Below are 23,010 nucleotides of genomic sequence, written 5' to 3'. Positions count from 1 at the left end.
AATCATCATACAATAATATTCTTAACATATTCTCAAGGTTAATTTTTAGATTTTATCAGTCATAGTCTTTAATATCGTCGATGGTCTTCAAGTAATTAGTAAAAGGAAGTAAAAAGCGTGGAAAGGAACAGCTATAATGAAGATGAAATAAAATAGGTCAGCTAAATCAGTTCGAGAAGATTTAAGATGCATTTGAAAATATATTCATAAAAAAACAAAATTGAAAATTTTTATGATGGTGATATTCTTTACATTCTTAATTTTTTGGCCATTTTCATCATGGACATTCTTATAAAGTGTATGCTTCTAAAAAAAAAGCGTGTAACTTCTTATGTCTGGGGATTCTACTCTTGAACGTAATGTGAAGTGGTAAACCAGCGGTTAATATATCAAGATACCATTGCAAAGAGAGGGAAACCTGTCCCACAGATTGCATTGATCACAAATCCTAACAATGCCAAATTCGTAAAAGAAAATCTTTCAAGCTTGTTAAACCATGCTGGGTAACTCACATACTATTTTCGATAACATATTTCTTGTAGGAGCAGATGGTCGTGTTGATAAGACCACGTGGAAATCCATCCAACTGGTCATGCAAGATACACAAAAGTTTTGTGAACACATGAACAATTATAATTGGTGCGAAGGCCTCCCCGTAGATGTCTTGAATACCGTTTGCTCTTATTTTGCGCCCGGTGAAGAAATCCCCACCAGCTTACGAACAGCACAGCATAATCTGTCAACCTCACAAAAAGGTACGCTCCAAAAGATAAAAATCATAATAAACGGACAATTGTTTTTATTCAAAGGAAGTGCAATCTCGGACAAAAGGTTGTAGACTTTTCAAAAATGTAGGAAAAATTTCAGAATAAGCTCTAAAAAACACATTTTTACCAGAGCCAATGTTGTTTTTATTGAATTTAGAGAGTTGGGGTGACAAATTCCAGAAGCCAAAGCCTTTTATTGGCTCTATTCAGGAATTTTTGAAAAGTCTACAGTTCTTTTGTCCATGATTGTGTACATAAGATGAGATAATTTGACATCATTTTTATAACAACTTAAAAAAGATTCCTCAAAGTTCTTTGCGAACAGACATTTTCAAGGTTCAATTTTTCTGAGAACGTTTACATTAAAGTTGTATTTATAATGTTCTTGAAGAAAACTCGTCCCTGTTTATTGACTCTTCAACCCCGAGTGGCGTGTATAAACGCTCAAAATCGGCCAATATACCCAGGTCCATAATTGAAGCTAAAGCTTCAGATCACTTGATTTAAAAGGGTATAAACAGAATGCTTTTTAAAATATTATGTAGATACATTTCTAATGGTATCGAAAACCACTCTCTAATTCTTAAGTTGCAAGTATTTATGCCAGTTTAAGTTTGAGTTTGGATTACAAAATTATATTTTTCAAAAGAAGTTTGCGCGCTGGAAAGGTTAATCAGATATCCGACAAGAAAAATCGAAAAATGAAATCGATACATTCAGTCTAACGTGCTAAATAACATTGAGTTTGAAGCCCCGAATGGGCTAGAGAGGAATCTTCAACCTTTCTCCAGCAAGGAAAAGCGAAGCCTTAAGTTCGCCCCGCATTTAGAAATTTTGTTTGAAAGACACACGGATCACGCGTTCTGGATGGGAAATAAGTGGCTTCATTCCAAATCTAGGAGTTTCGGATCTAGCCCCTTAAGAGCTTTGAAATTAATGCTAACTAAGTTGTCACTATTTTTCAGATGAACGGAGCGCTGGAATCACATTGCACGCTGCTAAATATTCTTCCGAAGATGCTGCTCAAATAGTTGAATACATCCAATTGGTTATTCAATTCAGCCGTAAATACCAACCGTACATGAAATCTGTTCAAATGTTGGAAGGTTTGAAACAAGAGAAAGAAGACCAGACTGCTTTGTTGATGGCACAAAACATGAGACCTAGTGAAGAAAACGTCAATGATGTAAGTGGCTTCAGTCATTATTTATAAAAATGAGTAAATTGTGGGTTTGGCTTTTGGCATAGGGTAAAAATTGAATATACAATATGATAAGCAAAATCAGGGATCGCAAACTACCACTTTCTTGCAAAGGAAAAGATAAGGGTATCTCTCACGGTGAAATTAGCATTGAATAATTCCTATTTTAAGCAACTTTTGACCCTTAAATTGGAAATCTTGGTGTGTGCCCCGTCTCAATAACGAAGCCCCTTTAATTATGAATCTCAATGACATCCAAAATTTGTTTTAAGCCAAAAAAACCATATTCAACTTAGCCATCTTAGACATAATCCTGCTTGGCTATAAATCGGTCAACCAACTACGATGTTATAGATGGTTAGAGAATTATACATGGATAGCCCAGTAATCTTGGACTTTAAATCATTTTTTCTATTGTTTTTGATGGATCCACGACCGCAGCCAGCTATGTATGAACTGAACGGAATATTAGAGGGTACGGGGATTTAACCGGGAACCCCTGGCTTCCAACGCTGACGCCTTAGATCACTTGACCATCGCTCCATTATATTTCCCTAGGAACAATTTGATGATTCATTTGAAGACTATACTGAAGATGATTTACCACGTCTTGAACAAGAAATGGAAGAGATTCTATCGCGTTTTGATGCTAGCACCATCAAGAAACATAAATTGAATGAACAAATCAAAGAATACAGTGTGTTGGTAAATTCAACAAACTCCTTGTTTGACAGGTAAGCATTTATGTTTTTTATATTTTATCATTGTGCTGTTGAATGAATAGCGACCGTAGCATGAAGGTAGAGCATCCAGCTACGATGCGCAAGGTTGTGGATTCGATCCCCAGCCGGGTCATACCAAAGATTCCCAAAATGGTACTTGATGCCTCTCTACTTGATGCCCAGCTACTAAAGAGACGAATCAAGGGTAAGCGAAGAAATCCAGGGAAAGGAGTGGCGCTCTCCCCTACCTTCGGGTAGACAGCTATACGAAAAGGGAGCCTTCGGGTTGCCCTCGACTGCGGTCGCAAACTTACTTACTTATAGTACGTTGAAAAAAATCTAGTTTTTCAACTGTTTTCCTGTCTCCTTTGAACTGAAAACTGGTAAAGCTATGTTTTCAGCTCAGAATTAAAGTGGCAAGATAGGAGGTTAAAACATTACATATCACTGGCTCATTTGCACTCATTGAAACCTAGGTATTGTTGATGTTATAAACATAACTATATTGCTTTAAATAGTCTGTTGCATCGTAATGGTGTATAACACCCAACAAATTTTTAATAGAAAGGAAGGATAATGTAACAAGCAAAACTGTTGTATAAAACACTAGATAGAGCTACTCTGTTCCTGGCTGGAGCAAAATAATGCGCCTTCTTTGCTGAGTAGACTACAGTTTGGTGCGGTCAATTCGATCAATCACTACCATTTTCTCACCTACTCATTTCCTGCAATGTCAGTTGTTTTTTCTGATTGGACAATTCGCCGGTATCGAACTGCAGTCTTCTACTGTAGCAAAGATAGCGCATTATTTTGCTTCAACTGCTGTGGCTTGAGAAATACAGAGTAGCTCTATCTAGTGTTTTATATAAGATATTTGTGATAAATAGCAAATGTCATTTCCATATTTTCTTTTCCAAGATTACATGATTTGAGGAAGTGTTGGGACAAACAAAGTGAATGTACAGCCACCAGGCAAGAAAGTCTTTTGGTGAACGTGATGATCGCTGCTTCTTATATGACTTATTGCGGCACTCAAAATGTCGACCAAAGGTGTGTGTCTCGATTTGATGTTTAAAGACAAATAAACGCCCAATCCCTCTACCCAAAGATGCCTCCCCTGTTCAAACGGCAGGGATTAACGTACATTACCGGTAGAAATGTTGTCGGTAAAAAGTGACCACCGAATTTTTTACCGACGAATTTTTAAAGCCGATGAATGATTTTGACCGACGAACATTTTTTGACGGCGAATTTTCTACCGATATAGTAATTAATGAACGTAATGGGCCATTTGGGCGACTGGGCTCCTCAAGAAAAACATATATCATTTTTTGGGCGATTAAGCGATAGTTGATTTATTGCCCTTCCCCTCGGATAAGAAGTCCCCCAAGACAAGGAAAACCTTATCGACTTGTTTGCTAGACATGGTCTGTTGATTCCTCATCACCGCTCCCCCATGTAAACTCGTTTCTTGAACTTTTTGTAGAAAAGAACATGAAATCTTTCTTATAGAAATGTCTCATTGAAGGAGTTGTTGAAAGTATTTGATGAAAACGAGTTAAGATACGACGAAGACGATTTAGTGATTACCCACAATCCCCTGCTATCATTCCTTGGTAGTAAGGTAAGGATAAAATACACTTTCAGGTCTTATAAGAGGGATTTATAAAATAAGGTAAATTTTCGCATCATAGGGTTTCTTTGAAAAACTGCGATCGTAAAAATCACATTGATTTTTCAGGCTAACTGTCAGCAATTGTGACGTAATTTTGAGAAAATTCATTGAAAAGAATGAAGCTAGATTTCGCCTAGCATACAATGACTTTCGCTTAAGGTGTTGAATTTAGAATTTGGACACTGCTTCGACTACGGCATTCTTCACATTAACTTTTTCACTCTAATATCCATTCACTCGTTCTCTCTAATATCCATTCACACAGTCTGAAAGCAAACGATTCGAATTGAATCAATTACCGCAGCATCCACTCTCAACGGAACTTGCTTGCATCTTCACTAATCATCAATGTTACCAGAGCTGGACGTTGCTATGCGACCCCTACCATATTGGATTGTATTTGATTACGAAGATATTTTCGGACGCTCAAGTCATACCTTTTGATGTAAGTATAGTGTATAGTATAGTATAATCTCTTTAACTCGAACCTCTATAACTAAAAATTTTTAGTAGGCCATGGTCCCCTCAGTTAAAAATACCTTATAAACCATCTTTCATAACTCGAACAAATGTGTGCTCCTTGTGCGTGTTCAAGGTATTGAGACTCCACTGTAGAACAAGAGCTGCACAAACATGGATGTATTTCTGTCCTTTTATCAAGGTTCTAAAAGAGCCGTTATTTATAAAGCATTGTAACGTGTTGGAATTTAGCGCTAATATTACTTTCCAATCTATAGGTAATTATGGTATGTTTTAGAACACTATCCACTCACCAGTGTGAGTTATTGATTAGTAGGGAATCTGAGGGGTTTTCAAAATTTATGATAAAATCTCTTCATTTCCCTATAAAATCATAGTCATTATAAAAAACCTTGGTCTGGTAATGTATTGTTTAAGCTTTATTGTCAACATTTTCTTTGTTGTAAATAGAGTTAAAGTTGTAATTCGCATACTTTTTGATCACGTTACCATTTTCGACTCTTGGGATTGGTTTATTTTATAATCACATGATCAAAAACTATGCAAAACAAATAAATTTAAGGTACGCAAGCTCTAACGGTTAATAATAGAAAGAAACAAAAGCCTTCCAGACCGGGGTTTTTTATAATGACTATGATAAAATACTATGACTAAAAATAACTCTCTTCGTCGTAAATTTTGACCCCCCCCCCTCCTTAGATCTGCCGGTGATGAACTTAAAATCAGTAGCTGTACGTCTCAAATAAGCGTTAGCCTCTAAATACGTGAAAGTTTTCTTGTACCTTTCTTATTTTTTATGATGATTTTTTTATCGTAGAACTGTGAAGATAAACTTGAAAGTGCTTTACAGAATGGTGATCGAGTGGTTCTAATGGATTTTAAATTGAACGAGGTCACGGACCGAATGAAATGCATACTGCAATCATACCAAAAGTTTACTGGTTCAAACAAGCCCTTCAAATTATTGGTATATTGATCTTTAGCTTTGATTGTTTGAAACTATCTACAATACAGCTTAGGTGGCTGATTTGGACTTTTTAAGACATTTTTTTTATAATTGAAATTTAAATTCTTATTCCCCGTCAAGGAGAGTCTCTCGAATTACGGAAAGTATTTTATAGGATAGAGATATCCCAGTTTGGGGGCACTGCAATGTTGTCGAATTTAAGGACAACATATTCAAACTGTTCGAATTAGAGAGTGTTGAGTGAACATAAATAATGCTGTGATTGAATAGCTTCAGTTTTTGGTTTATTCTCCCACCTTCTGAGTTAGATTAGATTACCTCATCGGCCCTTTTTACGCCGGCCCTTATTGACGTTATTTTTTCGTCACTGGCGTAAAAAGGGCCGATAAGGTATACACGTCCCTTTTATGGCCAATTAAATTCAAAAGGAGTATTTATCTTCCTTTGAATTCTCTCACTAGGTTGGAAACAAGGAAATCGATTGCTCACCCAATTTCAGGTAACCATTATACGAGTGGTCGTGAAGCTCAGTTGGTAGAGCATCCGCCTTGCAATTCAAGGATCGTGGGTTCGGTCCTCGATCGCTGCTAGCTCAACGGATGATTAGCTTAGATTCAGGGCTATGAGTTCTTTTTTTTTTTTTTTTTTTTTTTTTTTTTTTTTTTTCGTTCAAGCATTTTCGGAACGTAATATACTAGAGAAATTAAATACAAGTCGGTATTGAAAAATATAAAATATACTATATACCGGAGCCTGTCCCGGCATGGATCTTTTGGATTTAAATAAAATTCTACTAGAATTATGGATTATGTATAAGAAAGGAAAAATAAAAAACTTAAACTTCATCTTGAGGGAGTCGTACTCTACCTCTCGATCCACGGATGCATCTCACTGTAGATCTAACGAGCGAGAAGCATATGATTTCTTCCGTCTCACACGGGTTTCCGTCTCATTGAAGTTTATAAAAAGGATTTCTGTCTCAAAATTCTGCATAATTCACCAAAATTTCAAGAATATGTGCTAATTTGCTGTATAAAAATCACTCACCGTCTCAGACGAAAAACTTTGTTTTGACCACTGTAGATTGGATAATTTGATCTAAGCGGTAAGAAATTGGAAACAAAAACTAGGGTTGGTGACCATTGAAATGAAAGCCCGAAAGGCTAGAAGCGAATCTTTAACCTTTCTTATAGTATTCAAAGTCATACCGACGTCAATACAATCAAGGCAAGATTTGACGTCAAATCATAGTAGAGCTGACAGTTAGTTGGTCTTAAAGCTTGTATTTCTTTGTGTTTTAGTCAGAGAGTTGTTGTAATATATTTTTTTGCTTAGAATTTCATGCTCTATTAGATAGTAACAATCATTTTCGTTTATTTTGACTTTTAAAAATAAGCTATTTCTCTACCCCTCAGTTTTGCCTATGGCGTCACTATTTTGGTCACAAAAAGTTTTCCCGGGTTTAATCTGCGTCCTCCTTCTCAAAAATATCTTGTAATATACTTTTCTTTGGAATAGACTGAAAATGGTTAGGTCGTCGTAAAAAAGATGTCACGGAACCCCAGGCTTGGCCCCCGACTATTAGACAAGGAAAAGTGAAGCCTTTAAAATGTGTGCCGCGTTTTTGTTGACGGATTGAATCTAGAGATTCCTTTGTTATCGAGTGGTACATTTTTCAAGATCTGGCGGTAAATTTTACTTTCATTCCGATATTTGTGTGAAAACCACGCGAAGCGCGCTAGGCCACACAACTAAGGTAGGATTTAATGTCTTCAAATCCTACCTAGGAGATTCTTTAAAGATCGAAGGATGATGATGAGGAGATTCACTTCTAGCCCATCGGGCTTCTATTTTATTGTTGGTGACAGCGAACAGATGAAATCATTTTAATTACTCACGGGTTTTATGCATCATTCGATATTTCATTTCGACGTTTTAAATGGACGATCATATGCAAAATTGAAAGACCCCCTGGTGATTAGATTATTAATTTTATTCGCCGTAAACTTTTATTTAGATTGGTGCTTTTGACATCAAAGAAGTGCATTGAAATACCACCATCGAATTTCTATCACCGTATCAACATACCAATGTCACGTGAACTGTTAGATGAAATCTTCCTGGATTTTTTCATTTCAAAAGAGAAATCGCAATTGAATGATGCATTACGTAATGTAAATCAGGTGTGTGCCAAGCTGACAGTTTTATTACGATGAATGTGTAGTGATCCCTGACTTAGGTTCTCACTTGGGAATGTCTTGTCTCATGTCTAAAATTCTTTCAATTATAAAAAACTACGACGCTATGCTCTATGGTACAGACAAAGTCGAGATATCTTACAATCAACTGTAATTGATATTTTGAATAAAGATTTCACTGTAGTTGAAATTGGTCTTGCCTCTAAAATTATTTGAAATCTCCCAAAAAGTACTATCAATTATTGTTTCGTTTCAGGAAATGTTGAGCTTCATAGAGCTTCTGGAAAACCACGAATCAGAACTGCTTTCCACACTTGCTGAACGGAGATGTTTTGGTCAAATCAGCACTGTTCGTCGTATTCTGAACATCAAGAAACTCTTCGATGAAGCATACTTTGGGTTCGATTTTTATCCTTTTCTTTTACGCGTTCTTCCTTTTGGAGGACATCATTTAAAGGAATTCCTACAATTTTCTTACACAGCATTTGTAGACAAAAGAAAGAACTAATCCCCCCACCCCTTTCGGCGCCGCGCGAGCACAAATTGTGGTAGATTCTTTTTATGTTCTACTAGGGGAACAATTCTTTTCTCGAGAGCTCGAGAGTTCTCAATGAACAAAATGAAAATTCAATTCCTGGCTTATGATACTCTCTGTAGAAGTCAGAAAAAAACAATACATATGTAATTATAAATACTTTAGCTCTACGGCTTCTTAAAAGATACGAAGAAAACTTTTTACGTAATTTTGTGAACTCTCTGTTTAATACTTATAGTAAATGCCGTGCAGAAGAAGTATACGAAAACATCCGTGAAACACGTGAGACCTATCTTCCGATCGCTCGCCAGGCGGCCGTTCTCTTCACCGTAGCGGCCAATATGACGGAGATCAACGAGTTTTATCAACTGACCATTGAACGGTTCATGGAATATTTCGCGTCCGCTATCAAGCATTCAGACAGGTATGGAATAGGTCTTTTCGTAAATCATTTTTAGCATAACTATTGCCCCGTTTTAGCAATTAACCAACAATTCTTGCAGCAAATCTTGTGGGCAAAGAATCTTTTGCTGCCCATTCTTTGTCTGTGTGTTTTAGTTAGTAAAAATTGTGCATGGAAATATCACTTCAAACTCTTGTCTGATGTTTCTTGCACATTTTTTATAAGGTCAAACTAGGAACATAAGGCTCCGATGGCCAAAATATTAAAAACTAGTTAACATCATTTTAAGGCTTTTTAGACTAATGCTAAGGCTTCAAAAATTTTGGATATTCTTATAAAAAACGTGTTTTCTAAAATAGTCTCCTTTGATGCTTTTAGGGTTGCAGTGCCAGCAGCAGTAGACCGTGTTTTAAACTCATTATTCCACGTCATTTTGAAATCACGTTTCGAAGAAGATCGGATGTTGTTCACTCTCATGGTCGCTATCGAGGTTCGTTATCGTCTCTAATAAATTTCAGCCTGTCAAACGATGGCTTTGTTTTGCTGTCACCTTTACTATTTTTCAGCCTGTTGTTTTTCCTTTTACTATATTTTACAATGGAGTCTCCATAACTCGAACACGCACAGGGAACACAAATTTGTTCGGGTTAAACAAATTTTGAGTTATTTGAGTAATGTTTACAATGTATTACTTTTAACTGAAGGGACCATAAAACTTGTTTGAGCTGAAGAGGATTCGAGCTATAGAGGTTTGGGTTAAAGAGACTCCACTGGTTCAAGTTTTGGACTTTTTGATCGCCTTGATTTATAAATTACAGTAGACCAATTTCTTTCCCTACAATTTCCTAATATCATTTAAAAAATGTTTTGTTTATGCTTGTTGTTTCCGCTAACGGGTACCCAAGTTACCCTTGAAATAAACCTTGTTGGACCTACCCCGGTGGGGTGGAGGTCCTATAAATTAACCTTTGTCCGTTCGTCCGTTCGTTCGTTCGTTTGTTCGTTCGTTCGTTCGTTATTAGCTTTCCTCGTGATTGGCTCATTAGTTTTTTCTGATTTTTTGCACAAAGATGTGTAACTATAAACCGTCGAATGTGACGGAGCCCGATTTTCGAAAAAAAAAATTTTGGGGCAAATTTGGACAAAAAACGGCTAAAAAACAGGTTTTTTGGACTTTGTGAAAAATTAGATCATCAATTTTTTCTGATTTTTTGCATGAAAGTAGGGTACCATCATAGGTAAAAGATGGCTCAAGCAGATTTTTGCAAAAAATTTTGTTGGCTCAAAAAACGCATGTTTATCTATAAGAATCACTATTAATAAGCATACATCAATGTTCTTAGTCAAATTATTTAATTTTTTCATGAGATAGATGTTTTTTTCCTCATGAGGGCTTACTTTTAAAGAATATGTGTGTTTAGACATGAAATTTTGGTTGCTTGGCGTGTTTTTATATAAAAACTGGCCAAATTCGATATTTTTTATAAGCACGTTATCAATTACTTAGCTATTAGCTTTTCTCGAGATTGGCTCATTCATTCTTTATGATTTTTTGCACAAAGATGCATAACTATAAACCCGCGAATGTGACGGAGCTCGATTTTTTGAAAAAGATTTTTGGGGTAAATTTCAGCTAAAAAACGGCTAAAAAAAGGGTTTTTTGGACTTGGCGAAATATTGGATCATTGTTTTTTTCTGATTTTTTTGCATGAAAGTAAGTAAAAGATGGCTCAAGCAGATTTTTGTGAAAAAATAATTTTTCAGCTCAAAAAACGAATGTTTATCTATAAGAATCACTATTAATAAGCATACATCAATGTTCTTAGCCAAATTAGTCAATTTTTTGACGAGATAGATCTTTTTTTGCTCACAAAGTCTTGAATATGAAAGAATGTTTCAAGAGCATGAAATTTTGGTTTCTAAACGTTTTTTTATAAGAAACAAACGACTAATTTTAATAGTTCGTCACTATTTGTGTTCTGAATGATTGTTTAATGGTCACGCTCACGTAGATATCAATTATATATGTGTTAAATGCATAACCAGGTAGGTCCATAAAAGTATCACTTGTTCTCTTTGTCTTATCGGCTTTTTAGTGCTTGCTTAAAACGCTAGACAATCATATTCTCTGACTTATATACACTGGGACAAGGTTGTCTAAAGACTACCACACTGGTACATCTCAATCGTGTTTTATATGTAATTAGGAACTTCCAATTACTCCCAACCACAGATTTTTAAATCCCAAAGGGCTAGATGGCGTACTTTGGCTGAAAAGTGTGCCGTATTTCGGTAGAAAATCCTATCTAGGTCAAATGACACTACAGTAGAATTTCAGCGCTTGACCTATCAGAAGCTTCGCGGACTTTCGAGAACAACAGCAACAATATTTTTTTCGATATTCCATTATTTTTTTTGCTTGGAAAAGCTTAAAGCACTCCATATAGCCTCCGGGCTTTACAAAATCTGCGCTCACATCTTTTTTTTCCTTTATTCCATCAGACGGAAGATATTCATCAACGTATCACTATCGGTTGCCGTGAATTTCTGATCGACCCCCGTCTTGGTGCGGCTATCAAACAATACCAAGCAGAAGTTCAAAGTAACATCAAAATCAATGCTTCCATCAAGAAACCATTTGATTGGATGACGGATGAACAATATCAATACCTACTGGTAAAAAAAGACATATCATTTTATTTTGTTATGACCTCTACTCAATACCATAGAAATTTTCGAAAACAATTATCCGAAATATACTTTTGATTACATATAGTATGAAATGGAGCTAAAATGCTCTTAGATGACACTCTAGAGGTTCTCCACCAGAACAGCCTGAAATCGCGCTTATTTGTTCACTTTTCTCTCAAATCTTCAGGACAATTTTCGTCGCCTTATAAGTGTGGCATACACGTTCTTGTTATAGGAACCAGTGTATTTGGAACGAGGCTCGGTTGTTCACATTTTTTCGCTTATTTGCTAAAATAAGCTATGCTATTTTTAGGTTTTAGCCAAAGTCGAGCCCCGTATTCTTGAAAATTGTTTTTATAAAAAATAGAGTCTAAGAAGTTTCATTCAATTCCCCCCACTCCATTTATTCTAGATTTTATCGCAGAATTTCGATTGGTTTGCAGAGACGTTCGATAAAATGGCGAAAGATGGTCGTGAAATGCAGTGGAGACAGATTGCCGAACATGATACTCCTGAATTAGTTGCTTTACCTGATCACCTAGACGAACGGTAGGGCTTCAAAAACAGTTTTTTCATTGAAATTTTCCCGAGAAGAACTTTTAAAGGATATCATTCAACGTCTTCTAACATTTGCTTACACCGCATTTTTCAAACAAAAGGACCGACGAATCGCATCGTGCGAGAACAACTTTTGATGAATTCTTTTTGTTGATTTTGCATTATCAGCATAAGAGGCGCGTCTGATTTGTTTATCAAAAAATGTCTTTCTTTAGAACGTTTGCATAGTACTAATTTCCAATTCGAATCCCCACTCATCACTCCTATGTTCCGTCTAGTTCCTAGATCAAGAACCCTTAACTTACTAAAAGTCCTAAATTACTATAGACCTCTATAGATATACTTCCTATACAAAACCTCTTTCGTCGGAGGATGAGCAGAAGCCTATCTACGTAAAATATCGACTTATCAATTACATATTTATCTGTCTTTCAGATACACACCAGTGCAACGCTTTCTGGTAATCAAAGCTTTCCGTCCTGATCGTTTCATGCAAGCTGCCCAAATCTTCATCGCAACTACTCTTGGCAAAAAGTAAGACATGATCGGAATTCCTTTCTTTATCTGTTTTATACGCTTTTTTATAAGAACAATTTTATAAGAACTTATTGCCAAAACCTTGGAACAAATTGAGAAATTGCTTCAAGAAGTGAAAAACGCAAAGGATAAAAAAAAAACATTTAAACCTGAAAATTACAAATAGGATGAGAACAGCATAGTCACAGCAACAAATTACTGGATATAATAAGGACAGCGTTTAATGATTTACTATTTACTGTTCCTTAACTTCTCACTTCAATTTTTTCACTATCCTCCATAGTCTGGTGACTGACAGTGTTTTAGACTTGCGATTGATCACTGCGCAGAATCCTGTCACCATTCCCATATTGTTGGTTTTCAAAAAAGATGCTTTCTTGTCATATTATTTGCTGAGACAACACGCACTTGCAAAACAGGTATGGATATAAGACATTTCCCTTTACAATGTGCGTACCTGCAATGTTTTTTAATATTGCGCCACATTGACAACAGCTGATTGGTTACAAGTGATGTAGTGAGAAGAAAAAAGACCGCCATTGCAGTGGTGTATATCATACATCGGTTAAACGTATCGAAAGATGGTTGTGTTGTAACTGCGTCAAGTCGTTCCGAAAAAAAACACCAAATGAGCTGGAGTTTCTATAAGATACTTTACTTTAATAATTGGTCATTTGAAGTAATAAAAATGACGCGTTCTTTAAAAAAAGTAACAAATTTCTTTTTTTAATGGTTAACGACCAACCAAATCAAATAAGAGCTTGTAAAAACTCCATCTCGTCCCAAAAACACAAACCTCGATTGGAAATATCATATGCCTGATTGATCCAACTCTATGGTTGCCATTAAATGGTACAAAGTTTGCGCCACTTCTAGGCTCTAATGGCGGTATCTAGTCAAAATTAGTATTCTGTAGCGTACCCCTAACTCAGGAATGGCCACATACCTTATCAGTAAAAAGCCGACAATTTTTTGGATCGACAAATTTTGTCATCTTGTTTTTAATATTTTTTAGGTGTCATTAACTGAAATGGAGATGAACGGTCAAACAGGGAAAACAGAAGTCCTAGAAGCTCTTCAAGAATGTGCTAACAAGGTGTGTTAGGGTTTAACGTTTTCCCAGCCAAATCTTTAGCTCAAAACCTCATCGACTTGGACTAAACACAAAAACCGTCATAGAGATTTTGAAATTGAAACCAACAACTACGGTTGGATGCATAAGGATTTAAAGAAAGGGGTTTTAAAACTTTGTGAATTCATTCAGGATGAACAAGGTGAGCTGTCTTTCCGAAAATTTCGATATTGAACCCATATGCTTCAAAATGACTCTATTTCTAATGCTTTTTCCCAGAAATAGAAATAAATTTATTGAGAGTAAGTATATCGTGATATTTAAAAAAATATTATTTTATTTAGACAAAAAAAAAAGATTCTCCCCTGAAGGTATCAGCCTTGAGCAAAAAGCAAAACAAACAATTCTGATTCAGCTTTCTCGGTAATATGGTTGAGGAAAATCCATCCAAATCTGGTCGAAATTTAAGTAGCTAAGGTTTCATTCCTTTCTAAACCCCTTCTAAACATCCTAAATTATTTTGTTTCAGGGTGGCTGGTTATTTCTCTCATCCATTCAAAACGATATTGAAACAACCTCATCCATTTTGACACATTTCATGAACATCACAAAACATGACCCGACATTTCGCTTATGGCTATCTGCCGATGTTACTGACTTTTCTGATCATTCACTACTGCGTATGTGCACACCTGTTATAGTGGATGCCCCAAAAGCCGTAAGTTAGATTGCAATGTAGCATCTTCCTACTTCTTTAATCATTTTTCAATATGCTGTTTTTTTTCCTAAGAAACTCGAAATCCTTTTCGAATTTAAAAAACCTCATGCTCTTATATTAGAAATGTCAATTCTCGGTTATTCTTGTGATATATCGAACTGTCGAGAGTATCTTTAGGATTGAGCTATAGAGTGCCGCCAGTAAGATATTGACATCACTAGCTCTCAAATGTAAAAATCCGTCACTCTATACACCTAATTTTATACTGGCGCTACTTTTAAGGATCCGTCATTTTTTACGGCAAACATCTTACTGCCGGTCATGTAGCTCAAAATCCTAAGGATCCGTCATTTTTACGAATTGCGCAGCAGCAAAATCCTTTTTTAAATTTTTTTTATCTTTGACTTTTCTCCCTTGTATTGTAGGACATGTTATCAAGTTTCATTCAGCATTCCCACTTAATCGATATCGATATCTGGAAATCATGCAATAAGTACGAATGGATGGCATACCTGCATAATTTATGCGTTCTTCATTGTGCTTTGTTGCAACGTCATCGACGAGGTGGTGTCCAGTCCCCTGCACCCTTCAATTATGACGTCAGCAAGTTCTTTGTAAGTTGATTTTTCAAAACAATCTCATTAAATTTCGAAACATTTATAACATGTAAAGAGCTCGAGGCTCGTAAAATGTACTAACTCGCAACCCTGTGATAACTACAACGTGACAAACCCCTGTCAAAACAAGGGGACATAATCTTAGGTTCAAAATAAACGGGGAGGTTCGAATAAACGGGGGGGGGGGGGGTTGGTTGGAAAATTTTCAACTAACTGGACCTAACTGCCGGAGGGGTGGAAATGGTACTTTCGAAAACCCAAAAATAAGGTAAATATAGGCTAAAATCAGGCTATTTAGAGTAAAAATAAGGGACCTTCTCTTTGAAAGCTGATAAATTTCTTAAAAATTAATAAACAGGGGGGCGGTCCTAATAAGGTTCAGGGGGTTGGAAAATTTTCGAAAAATTAACAATCGGGGGGGAGGGGCGTTTGGAACCCAAAAGTAGTTGTATATTCAATTCTCGGGAATAATACTCGAATCTGAATAGAGACACCAAATCGCTCCTTGCGTCGTTCGAGTGAATTTAGAAAAAACCTTAATTAACACATCACGTTTACCACTACCACGAGTTGAGCTCTTTAACAATGTTCAAATGGTACTCCTGTAGATTTTAATAAAAAGTGAAGTCAGCGTCCTTACGAAGCATATGTGTTTTTCTTTAAAGGAATTGCTATCGATTGTTTCCAAAATGATTGGGCATTGTCTACAAGATATCGAACATACAAAAATGACTGTCAAACATATCAGTTGGTCTTCCATTAAAACTGTCATCTTTAAAGTAAGTTAGAACCGCATTCCAGAAATATTGGGAAACATCGCATACTCATTCCTGGATTTCGAGTTACAATTGTTTTGTGTGAATTTAAGTACGAAATCAATTTAACTATTGTGAATGTTTAAACCTTAGCTCCGAGAGGATTCTAGTTGCTCAGTAAAAGAATCCTTTCTTAAACAAATAGTAACGCAGTTTTGAGGGTTTTGGCCAGGCCAGATCGTCACATTCGCCACATCACTCTATAGCAGAGCGTGGTGTGCGCAGAATGGATGTTCTGTTATGAGATTGATATATGGCTGTCATTCTGCAACTATGATACTTTTGTGCAACAAGCGCAAAATCGCAATTCAATTCCAACTTATTCGCACTAATTTTCCTGACAGCTAATTTAGAAATGATAGCCAAATAAATAACCATATAAATTCATTGTTTTTTATATCAAATAGCTTGTTTATGGGCGTGACATTACAAGTTCATTGGATTCATTGACCCTCTCTGCCATGCTCGACTATTGGATCAGTCTTTCAAGCACACGAAGAGATTTCGAGATCACAAGAGGTATTTTGTGCTTTTCTCTTGGAGTTTTCATCGAGATTTTTGTTTGGCTTTAGAGGATACATACAATCAAAGTCATAATATTTGAGAAAAAAGGGAAATTCTCACGAAATCTTACAACCACAAACGATTTAGAAGCGCTCTAAATTAGGTTGGACGGGTATAGTTTTAAGTCTGAGTATTAACGCTAGACTTAGACATGAGACCTTAGGATCTGAGGAACTAAAAGTCCAAGAATGGTCCAATAGGGCTCAGAATATAGCCTGGAAGTCTATAAACCCCTCCCGAATTGAAATATTCGAATAAACTTATCAATTTGCCCATAAGCGACTTTTTCGGTCGAATTTTAAATTGCTGAAAACGAGGAATTAATCAAAATTCTCAATATATTTTGACCGATATTGTAAGTTCTTTATAATACAGTTATTTTCCAAAACGATACCTTCAAAGTGCCATATTGGGAAAGCTTTTTCCGGTTTACAAATTAGTTAGATCAACGCAAATTTAATTTCCTTATGAATTTCGTTCGTAAAACATTTAAAAGAAAAACAATTTCATTTACATAGATTATCTAAAAAGGTTTTGAGATATTATTAATTTGAAATTAATTTTTAGAAAATAGGTAGTATTGTATATTTTGTCGCGTTCACTCTCTAAAATGAGAGGCCCGGAAAACCCGAGTTACAAAAACCCGAGTTACAAAAACCCGAGTTACAAAAACCCGAGTTACGACGAATGTGACGTCATAAGTCTCAAATTATGACGTCATAAGGGGACTTCTTAACTCGAAAAAGTTATTTACTGCTGTTTTGTAACTCGAAATATTTTTTCAAAATTTCGTTTTAGAGCTACGTAACTCGAAAATAAATTTAAAATTTTATTTTTCGAGTTACGTAACTCTAAAACAACAATTTAAAAAAATATTTCGAGTTACAAAACAACAGTAAAAACCTTTTTCGAGTTAAAAAGCCCATTTATGACGTCATAATTTGAGACTTGTGACGTCACATTCGTCGTAACTCGGGTTTTTGTAACTCGAGTTTTTGTAACTCGGGTTTTCCGGGCCTCCTAAAATGAAGATTAAATTAATTCAAAATATTATTTTTTGTTTTGATTGAATAGCTTAGTTCTAAAGTTTTTGGGCTAAGAGTTTAATAAGTTTTCATAGTATCAAACAGGGAAAGGCTAAACAGTTCCTTCAGAATCATAATTCTACCCTCAACATCGATATCACAACTGGTGAACTTGATTGGAAAATGATACAAGTAATATTTATCTTATTTATTTTGGTACAATGCGATGCAAAGCAAAATTTTATACTTCAAAATATTGGGATTTATTCGGAATGTCGGAATCAAACGGGTAACAATACAGAATTGAATGAGATTGCTATGTTTCTTAAAAATACCTTTGAGAAGAATAACAAACTACTTGTTGATTATTTTGAAGAGAGATTGTATTCAAGACTCGCTGTCCAGACTATAAATTACGATGTCTGTGTCAACGAAACCAAACTTTACAAATTAGTGGAAATATTAATGCTCGATGAAAAATATTTCTTTCAAGAAGCAAATAAAACATATTTAACATCTTCCATTGGTGCAATTATAACATATTTACCCGATCCAATGACAAAACGTTTGAGAGATCTCCTCCACCATATCCCAATATACGACGTCAACATGGAAGAAACTTTAAACAACGAGCTTGAACTTTACACGTGTTTTCTTTTGAATTTCTTGAAAACATTCAATTGGACGAACGTATTGTTACTATCATTGGACCCCAAATCCATGGAAAACCCTTTAAATCATGATTACTTTCTTAGAAGTCTATCTACATTCAAAGACAAAAAATTTTGTGTTCACTTTAATATCATTGATGACTCATCAACTTTTCGGCTAGGGCAAGAAACATTTCCAGAATCTTGGTTATTGCAAACAAAACCTGTTATCTTACTGTATGGCAGAGATGCAACTCAACTGCAGTTCTTAAAAAACAATCTGACTTTCTATAACACCAATCAGTTCGTGTAATTGCTCATGATTTCTACCTCGATGTCCCAAAAGCATATGACATACAAATACTTAATAAACTAATAGTTATCAGAGATACTTATCGGTTGGCAATGGCGAAAGACTACGGGGCCTCGTCAAGTTTTTCGGTTGTACCAAAGCATGTAAAGATTGGATATTTCAATAATGTGTTTCTATCTTATTTTGGATACCTTATTACTGTTGCAAAACATTTCGCTGGCTTCTACACAGTCGCTGGATCATTTCTCAAAATCAGGGAAAATGCAGCATCCTATTTCCTTGCAATGGAAAGATTACTCTATATACATTTCATTCACAAGTTTCCAAACGAAGAGAGATTCAGATTGCTTTTTACTCGAAATTATACTTACGAGAAATTGTTAAATGGTAAGAAAAATGTGCCAATGATGAAGACTATATTGAATTATACTATCAATGAATGTCCAAACTTAACTTGCCTGCCTGGTCATCATAAAGTATATGGCAATGTTACCAATGGGTTCTCTTGGAAGTGTGAACTTTGTCCTATCAATCATTTCAAATTATTGTACGGAAATACCAACTGCGTTCCTTGTGATGGGAAATTCAATATTGACAATGGATATCGAACAGCTTGTATCGATCCTTTCAATAAAGTTCACACTGAACTAGACAGTGTACGGAAACTTGTTATAATTTTATGTGCCCTTGCAACATTGTTGACCATTTTAACAATTTTCGTGTTTATTTGGAAGAAGAATACTCCCATTGTTACTCTGTCAGATTTTAAATTATCTGTGTTACACATGATAACACATTGTTTGATATGTATTACTATTTCCATCATCACAGTAACAGAACCAGAATATTCTGGATACTGCATCACAAGGATAACATCTCTGACCATCTTTTATGTTTTGAACATTGGTATTGTATTTATAAAATCTCAAAAAATTCTTCAAGCTTTCCTAAGTAACGTCCGATTGACACGCTGGGAAGCAATGCGAACCATCTACGTTCAAATTTTCATCGTCTTGATATTTCTACTTTTTGTGATCAGTGTTTTAGTGATTGCAATATTCCAAGAGCCCATTGATATCGTTGAAATCAGAGATTGGTTTACATTAACAAAGAACCGTATTTGTAATACATACTTTCATACCAATTCTATCATTGGGTCAATGATGATCATCCAGCTGTTATGTTCCATCCAAGCTTTCCGAGGACGAAATTTACCAAGTGTTATGAATGATGGTATGATCTTGACCTACACAACATTCACTTTGAGTGTTGTGTTTGGCGTCAGTTTTCCAATTGTCTATTTTCAAAAAGATATAGACAAAGAAGTTTTCCAATTAGGAGCAATTGGTTTAAATGCATTCATCATAAGTGTTTTACTGTATGGACAGAAAGGGATTCGCATGCTGGTCTATCCTGAACAGAATACAAGATCATATTTCCAAGAGCAAAGAATGATAGAAATGCAATCAAGAGCCAGAGTGGAAATGCAGAGTACGACTGGAATGTAAAGTAGTCTAGCAAGCTAGGCGACTAAATTCAGACATAGTAGAAATATTAGCGAAAAGTAATAGAGGGAACAATTTTACTCAAACTTGTGTTGAGAAATTAGTTTGTTTTGCTCACTTTTTCATCATGTGATTAAATCTTAAACCAACGATGTAAAAATAATAGATAACCAACTTGCCTTGATTCTCAAAAAACATCCGTGTTATGGTTGTAAAAATATTAATGACATTTTGCATCGTAAAAAGTGCAATTAAATAAAAACTTGCTTCATTTGCAACCTTCTATTGGACAGAATCGATCACGTGATGTATATATTTTCAAAATTTGGGTTAAAAAAAGGGTATTTTCCTATAGGCAGCCTCACAGAAGGAATTTTTTAATTAGATATTATTGTTCTATAAACATTTATCTGTTTATTTTGTATCAGCAACCTTCATGCACTTTTCATTCGTGAGATATCGCACTTCAAATCACACATATATTTTTCAGATAACAGCATTTTATGAGCGTTTATTTATCCAGATGAAGATTAAGTGGTATCAGGCCGATCCGTAGTCAATTTGTCTAAAAATTGGTACCTTTATCTTTTGAAAAAAATTCCAAAATTTGCAGTAAATAACAATCCAAATTTTCTATCAATTCAGTGGATGTCAAAAAGTGTGTCAAAATCTAGCTAAAAGCATAACACGCACTGCACACAGAGCTTTTTAAAGGAGTGCTCATTTCAATAGGAAAACAATGGTTGCTCTCTTGGGAGAAGTGCCTTCTAGAGGTAGTTGGTTATCTATTATTTTTACATCGTTGCTTAAACCAATCCCAAGAGGAGTACTTGGTAACGTGATCAAAAACTCAGCAAATCGATTTTTATCTTTTGATATTAACAAAGGAAAAGCTAACAAAAGATAAAACAATAAGCTTCCAGACCAGTGTTTTTTATAAGGACTATGGTTAAACTATGATTAGACTCTCGTTTTTTTTTTTGTTTATTTGTTGTTGTTTTTTTATAATTTATAAATTATCATTGTATTATAAAGTCAGAGTTCAAAGAAAGTTATTTCTAACTAAAAAAATATATTGGGAATTCTGAGTAATTCGTCATTTTTCTCAATTTAAAGTCCGAACGCGATTTCAAGATTACCACTTTATTCCATTGAATAGCGAGTTTATGTATTTGTATTTTTGAGGACGGCGGAGTGACTGAAACGATTTGGAAAACCCATCAGTTCTGACCCGCAAAATCGAGGACGGTACAAGTGTTGATTTACCGTCGTTCTCAGTCAGTCAGGATCTAGAAAAACCAGAAGCTTAATATCTCCGTCGCAGAAAAAACATAGATACAAAAACTCGCTAATATTTCGATTTGGGAGTCAATTATTGGTTTTCAGGCTATATTATCAGCCTTTATTGGGAAAAAAATAGAAATTTCATATCGTAGCACAAAATTTAGTTTGAATTTATTTAGGCATCTTGTCTAATTTTATTTATTTATTTATTTATTTATTTATTTAGTTATTTATTTATTTATTATTTATTATTATTTATTTATTTATTTATTTATTATTTATTTATTTATTTATTTATTTATTTATTTATTTATTTATTTATTTATTTTTTATTTATTTATTTATCTATTTATTTATTTATTATCTATTTATTTATTATTTATTTATTTATTTATTTATTTATAAGGTCTATTGACCTCTATAAAACAATCTTACATCTTTACAATTTATAGATCTTATCATTCTATTCGTTTGTCAATTCTGTTATGGAGTTTTACAGTTAGGCACCTGGGCCTCTAACCCACTCTTCTTACAATCATGTTGTTTCCGTCGTAAATTTCTTTAAGTAGAGTTTAGTCCTAGGACTACCTCTCACTTTCCATATATGACTCTTGTCTTTTTCTTTCGATGTTTTTTCTTTTGCTTTATGATGCCATTGTTTTATTATCTCGCGTTCTTTCCTTGAAAAATCGTATGATACTCTGAAAGTTTGTGGGCTGATGCAAGTATTAGTCCTTTCTTCTTCACTCTCAAGAGTAACTTTTAATAGTCTCCATCGTTCATCTGTATACATTTCATCTTTTAGAAAATGAATTATCATGATCTTTACAGTCTTGCAAAATTGTCTTGATTAGAGAAAAAAATGCACAACTTTGAAGACCTACTTTAAACAGCCGACCATCTGTCTTGCCTTCGTTCGACGTCAGTGACGGTTAAAGGTCGATAGAAAGTTGACGTTTCCAAATCTTTACTGGAAAAAAAGAAGAAGTCATTGCGTTTTCGTTTAAAGTAGGCATCGCAGTCAAAAGAGGAAAAGCAAGGAAAAATCATAACCAGTAATGAAAATAAGAGTTTGCTAAATTGCGTGGGGTGAGTGGGTGCGTTGGTAGAAATTATTCTTACGTGGGTGCGTGAGTCATATTTTTTTCGTGGATGCAGGTCAAAGTATTTCCCCACGCACCCACTTCATCTACGATATATAGCAAATTTTGAAAATGGTTTTCTTCATTTCAGCTCGTTACAAACCACCGCCCATCATTTTTGCTAATTCACCGAGAGCATCCACCATTTTACCAATAATTGATGCGTTGCCAAGCAACACTTTCAGTTCATCGGAGTTCTGTGGCCTTTTCCAAGTCCCAGAGGTAGGTGTCATTTCCTTATATATAAATCACGTGACATAATAGTTTCTAAAGAATCTGTCTATACCGAACTAGCACTTCTTTTATGTTTCTATTTCTAATATTTGTCATTTGTTAGTTTTCTAATTTGAGAAATTTTCAATTACCGCAGGAGAGTTTAGTCTAGTCTAGAGGCTAGTTTTTTCCAGGAAAGATTTCGACTTTCTCAAGCACTCAGATCTTTACAAAAAAGATTAGTCATTGATGATGCATGACAGACTATTTTGACTTCCCTTAAACTTGATCCAAGAACTTTGAACTGTTTGAGCTGAATGAGATGACTTTTTATACACCTTTTCGACCGTAGCCGCCA

At 35.1% G+C, this 23,010-nt stretch overlaps 2 protein-coding genes across 2 annotated transcripts in view; one reads left to right on the top strand and one right to left on the bottom strand.

Annotated features, from left to right (window-relative positions):
* LOC136802338 (DNA mismatch repair protein Msh3-like) overlaps positions 1–23,010 on the bottom strand; it is a 214,101-nt gene that overhangs the window by 120,824 nt on the left and 70,267 nt on the right. The window lies entirely within an intron of this gene.
* The window catches only part of LOC136802270 (dynein axonemal heavy chain 8-like), a 30,738-nt gene that overhangs the window by 3,805 nt on the left and 3,923 nt on the right, over positions 1–23,010 (top strand). The window contains exons 6-27 of the mRNA XM_067058983.1: positions 543–755; positions 1,733–1,953; positions 2,527–2,702; positions 3,609–3,740; positions 4,203–4,314; positions 4,631–4,810; positions 5,663–5,812; positions 6,274–6,311; positions 7,830–7,995; positions 8,267–8,409; positions 8,784–8,969; positions 9,327–9,438; positions 11,451–11,624; positions 12,052–12,188; positions 12,633–12,731; positions 13,018–13,153; positions 13,750–13,830; positions 14,336–14,524; positions 14,950–15,138; positions 15,807–15,920; positions 16,364–16,475; positions 22,531–22,661. Coding sequence (XP_066915084.1) covers positions 543–755; positions 1,733–1,953; positions 2,527–2,702; positions 3,609–3,740; positions 4,203–4,314; positions 4,631–4,810; positions 5,663–5,812; positions 6,274–6,311; positions 7,830–7,995; positions 8,267–8,409; positions 8,784–8,969; positions 9,327–9,438; positions 11,451–11,624; positions 12,052–12,188; positions 12,633–12,731; positions 13,018–13,153; positions 13,750–13,830; positions 14,336–14,524; positions 14,950–15,138; positions 15,807–15,920; positions 16,364–16,475; positions 22,531–22,661 — 3,191 coding nt within the window. The remainder of the gene's footprint in view (positions 1–542; positions 756–1,732; positions 1,954–2,526; positions 2,703–3,608; positions 3,741–4,202; positions 4,315–4,630; positions 4,811–5,662; positions 5,813–6,273; positions 6,312–7,829; positions 7,996–8,266; positions 8,410–8,783; positions 8,970–9,326; positions 9,439–11,450; positions 11,625–12,051; positions 12,189–12,632; positions 12,732–13,017; positions 13,154–13,749; positions 13,831–14,335; positions 14,525–14,949; positions 15,139–15,806; positions 15,921–16,363; positions 16,476–22,530; positions 22,662–23,010) is intronic.

This window comes from Clytia hemisphaerica, unplaced genomic scaffold (genome assembly GCF_902728285.1).
Source record: "Clytia hemisphaerica strain Z4C2 unplaced genomic scaffold, Clytia hemisphaerica genome assembly, whole genome shotgun sequence".
NCBI lineage: Eukaryota > Metazoa > Cnidaria > Hydrozoa > Leptothecata > Clytiidae > Clytia > Clytia hemisphaerica.
The sequence above is the reverse complement of the archived record's forward strand: the minus strand, read 5'-3'. Positions and strand labels throughout refer to the sequence as shown.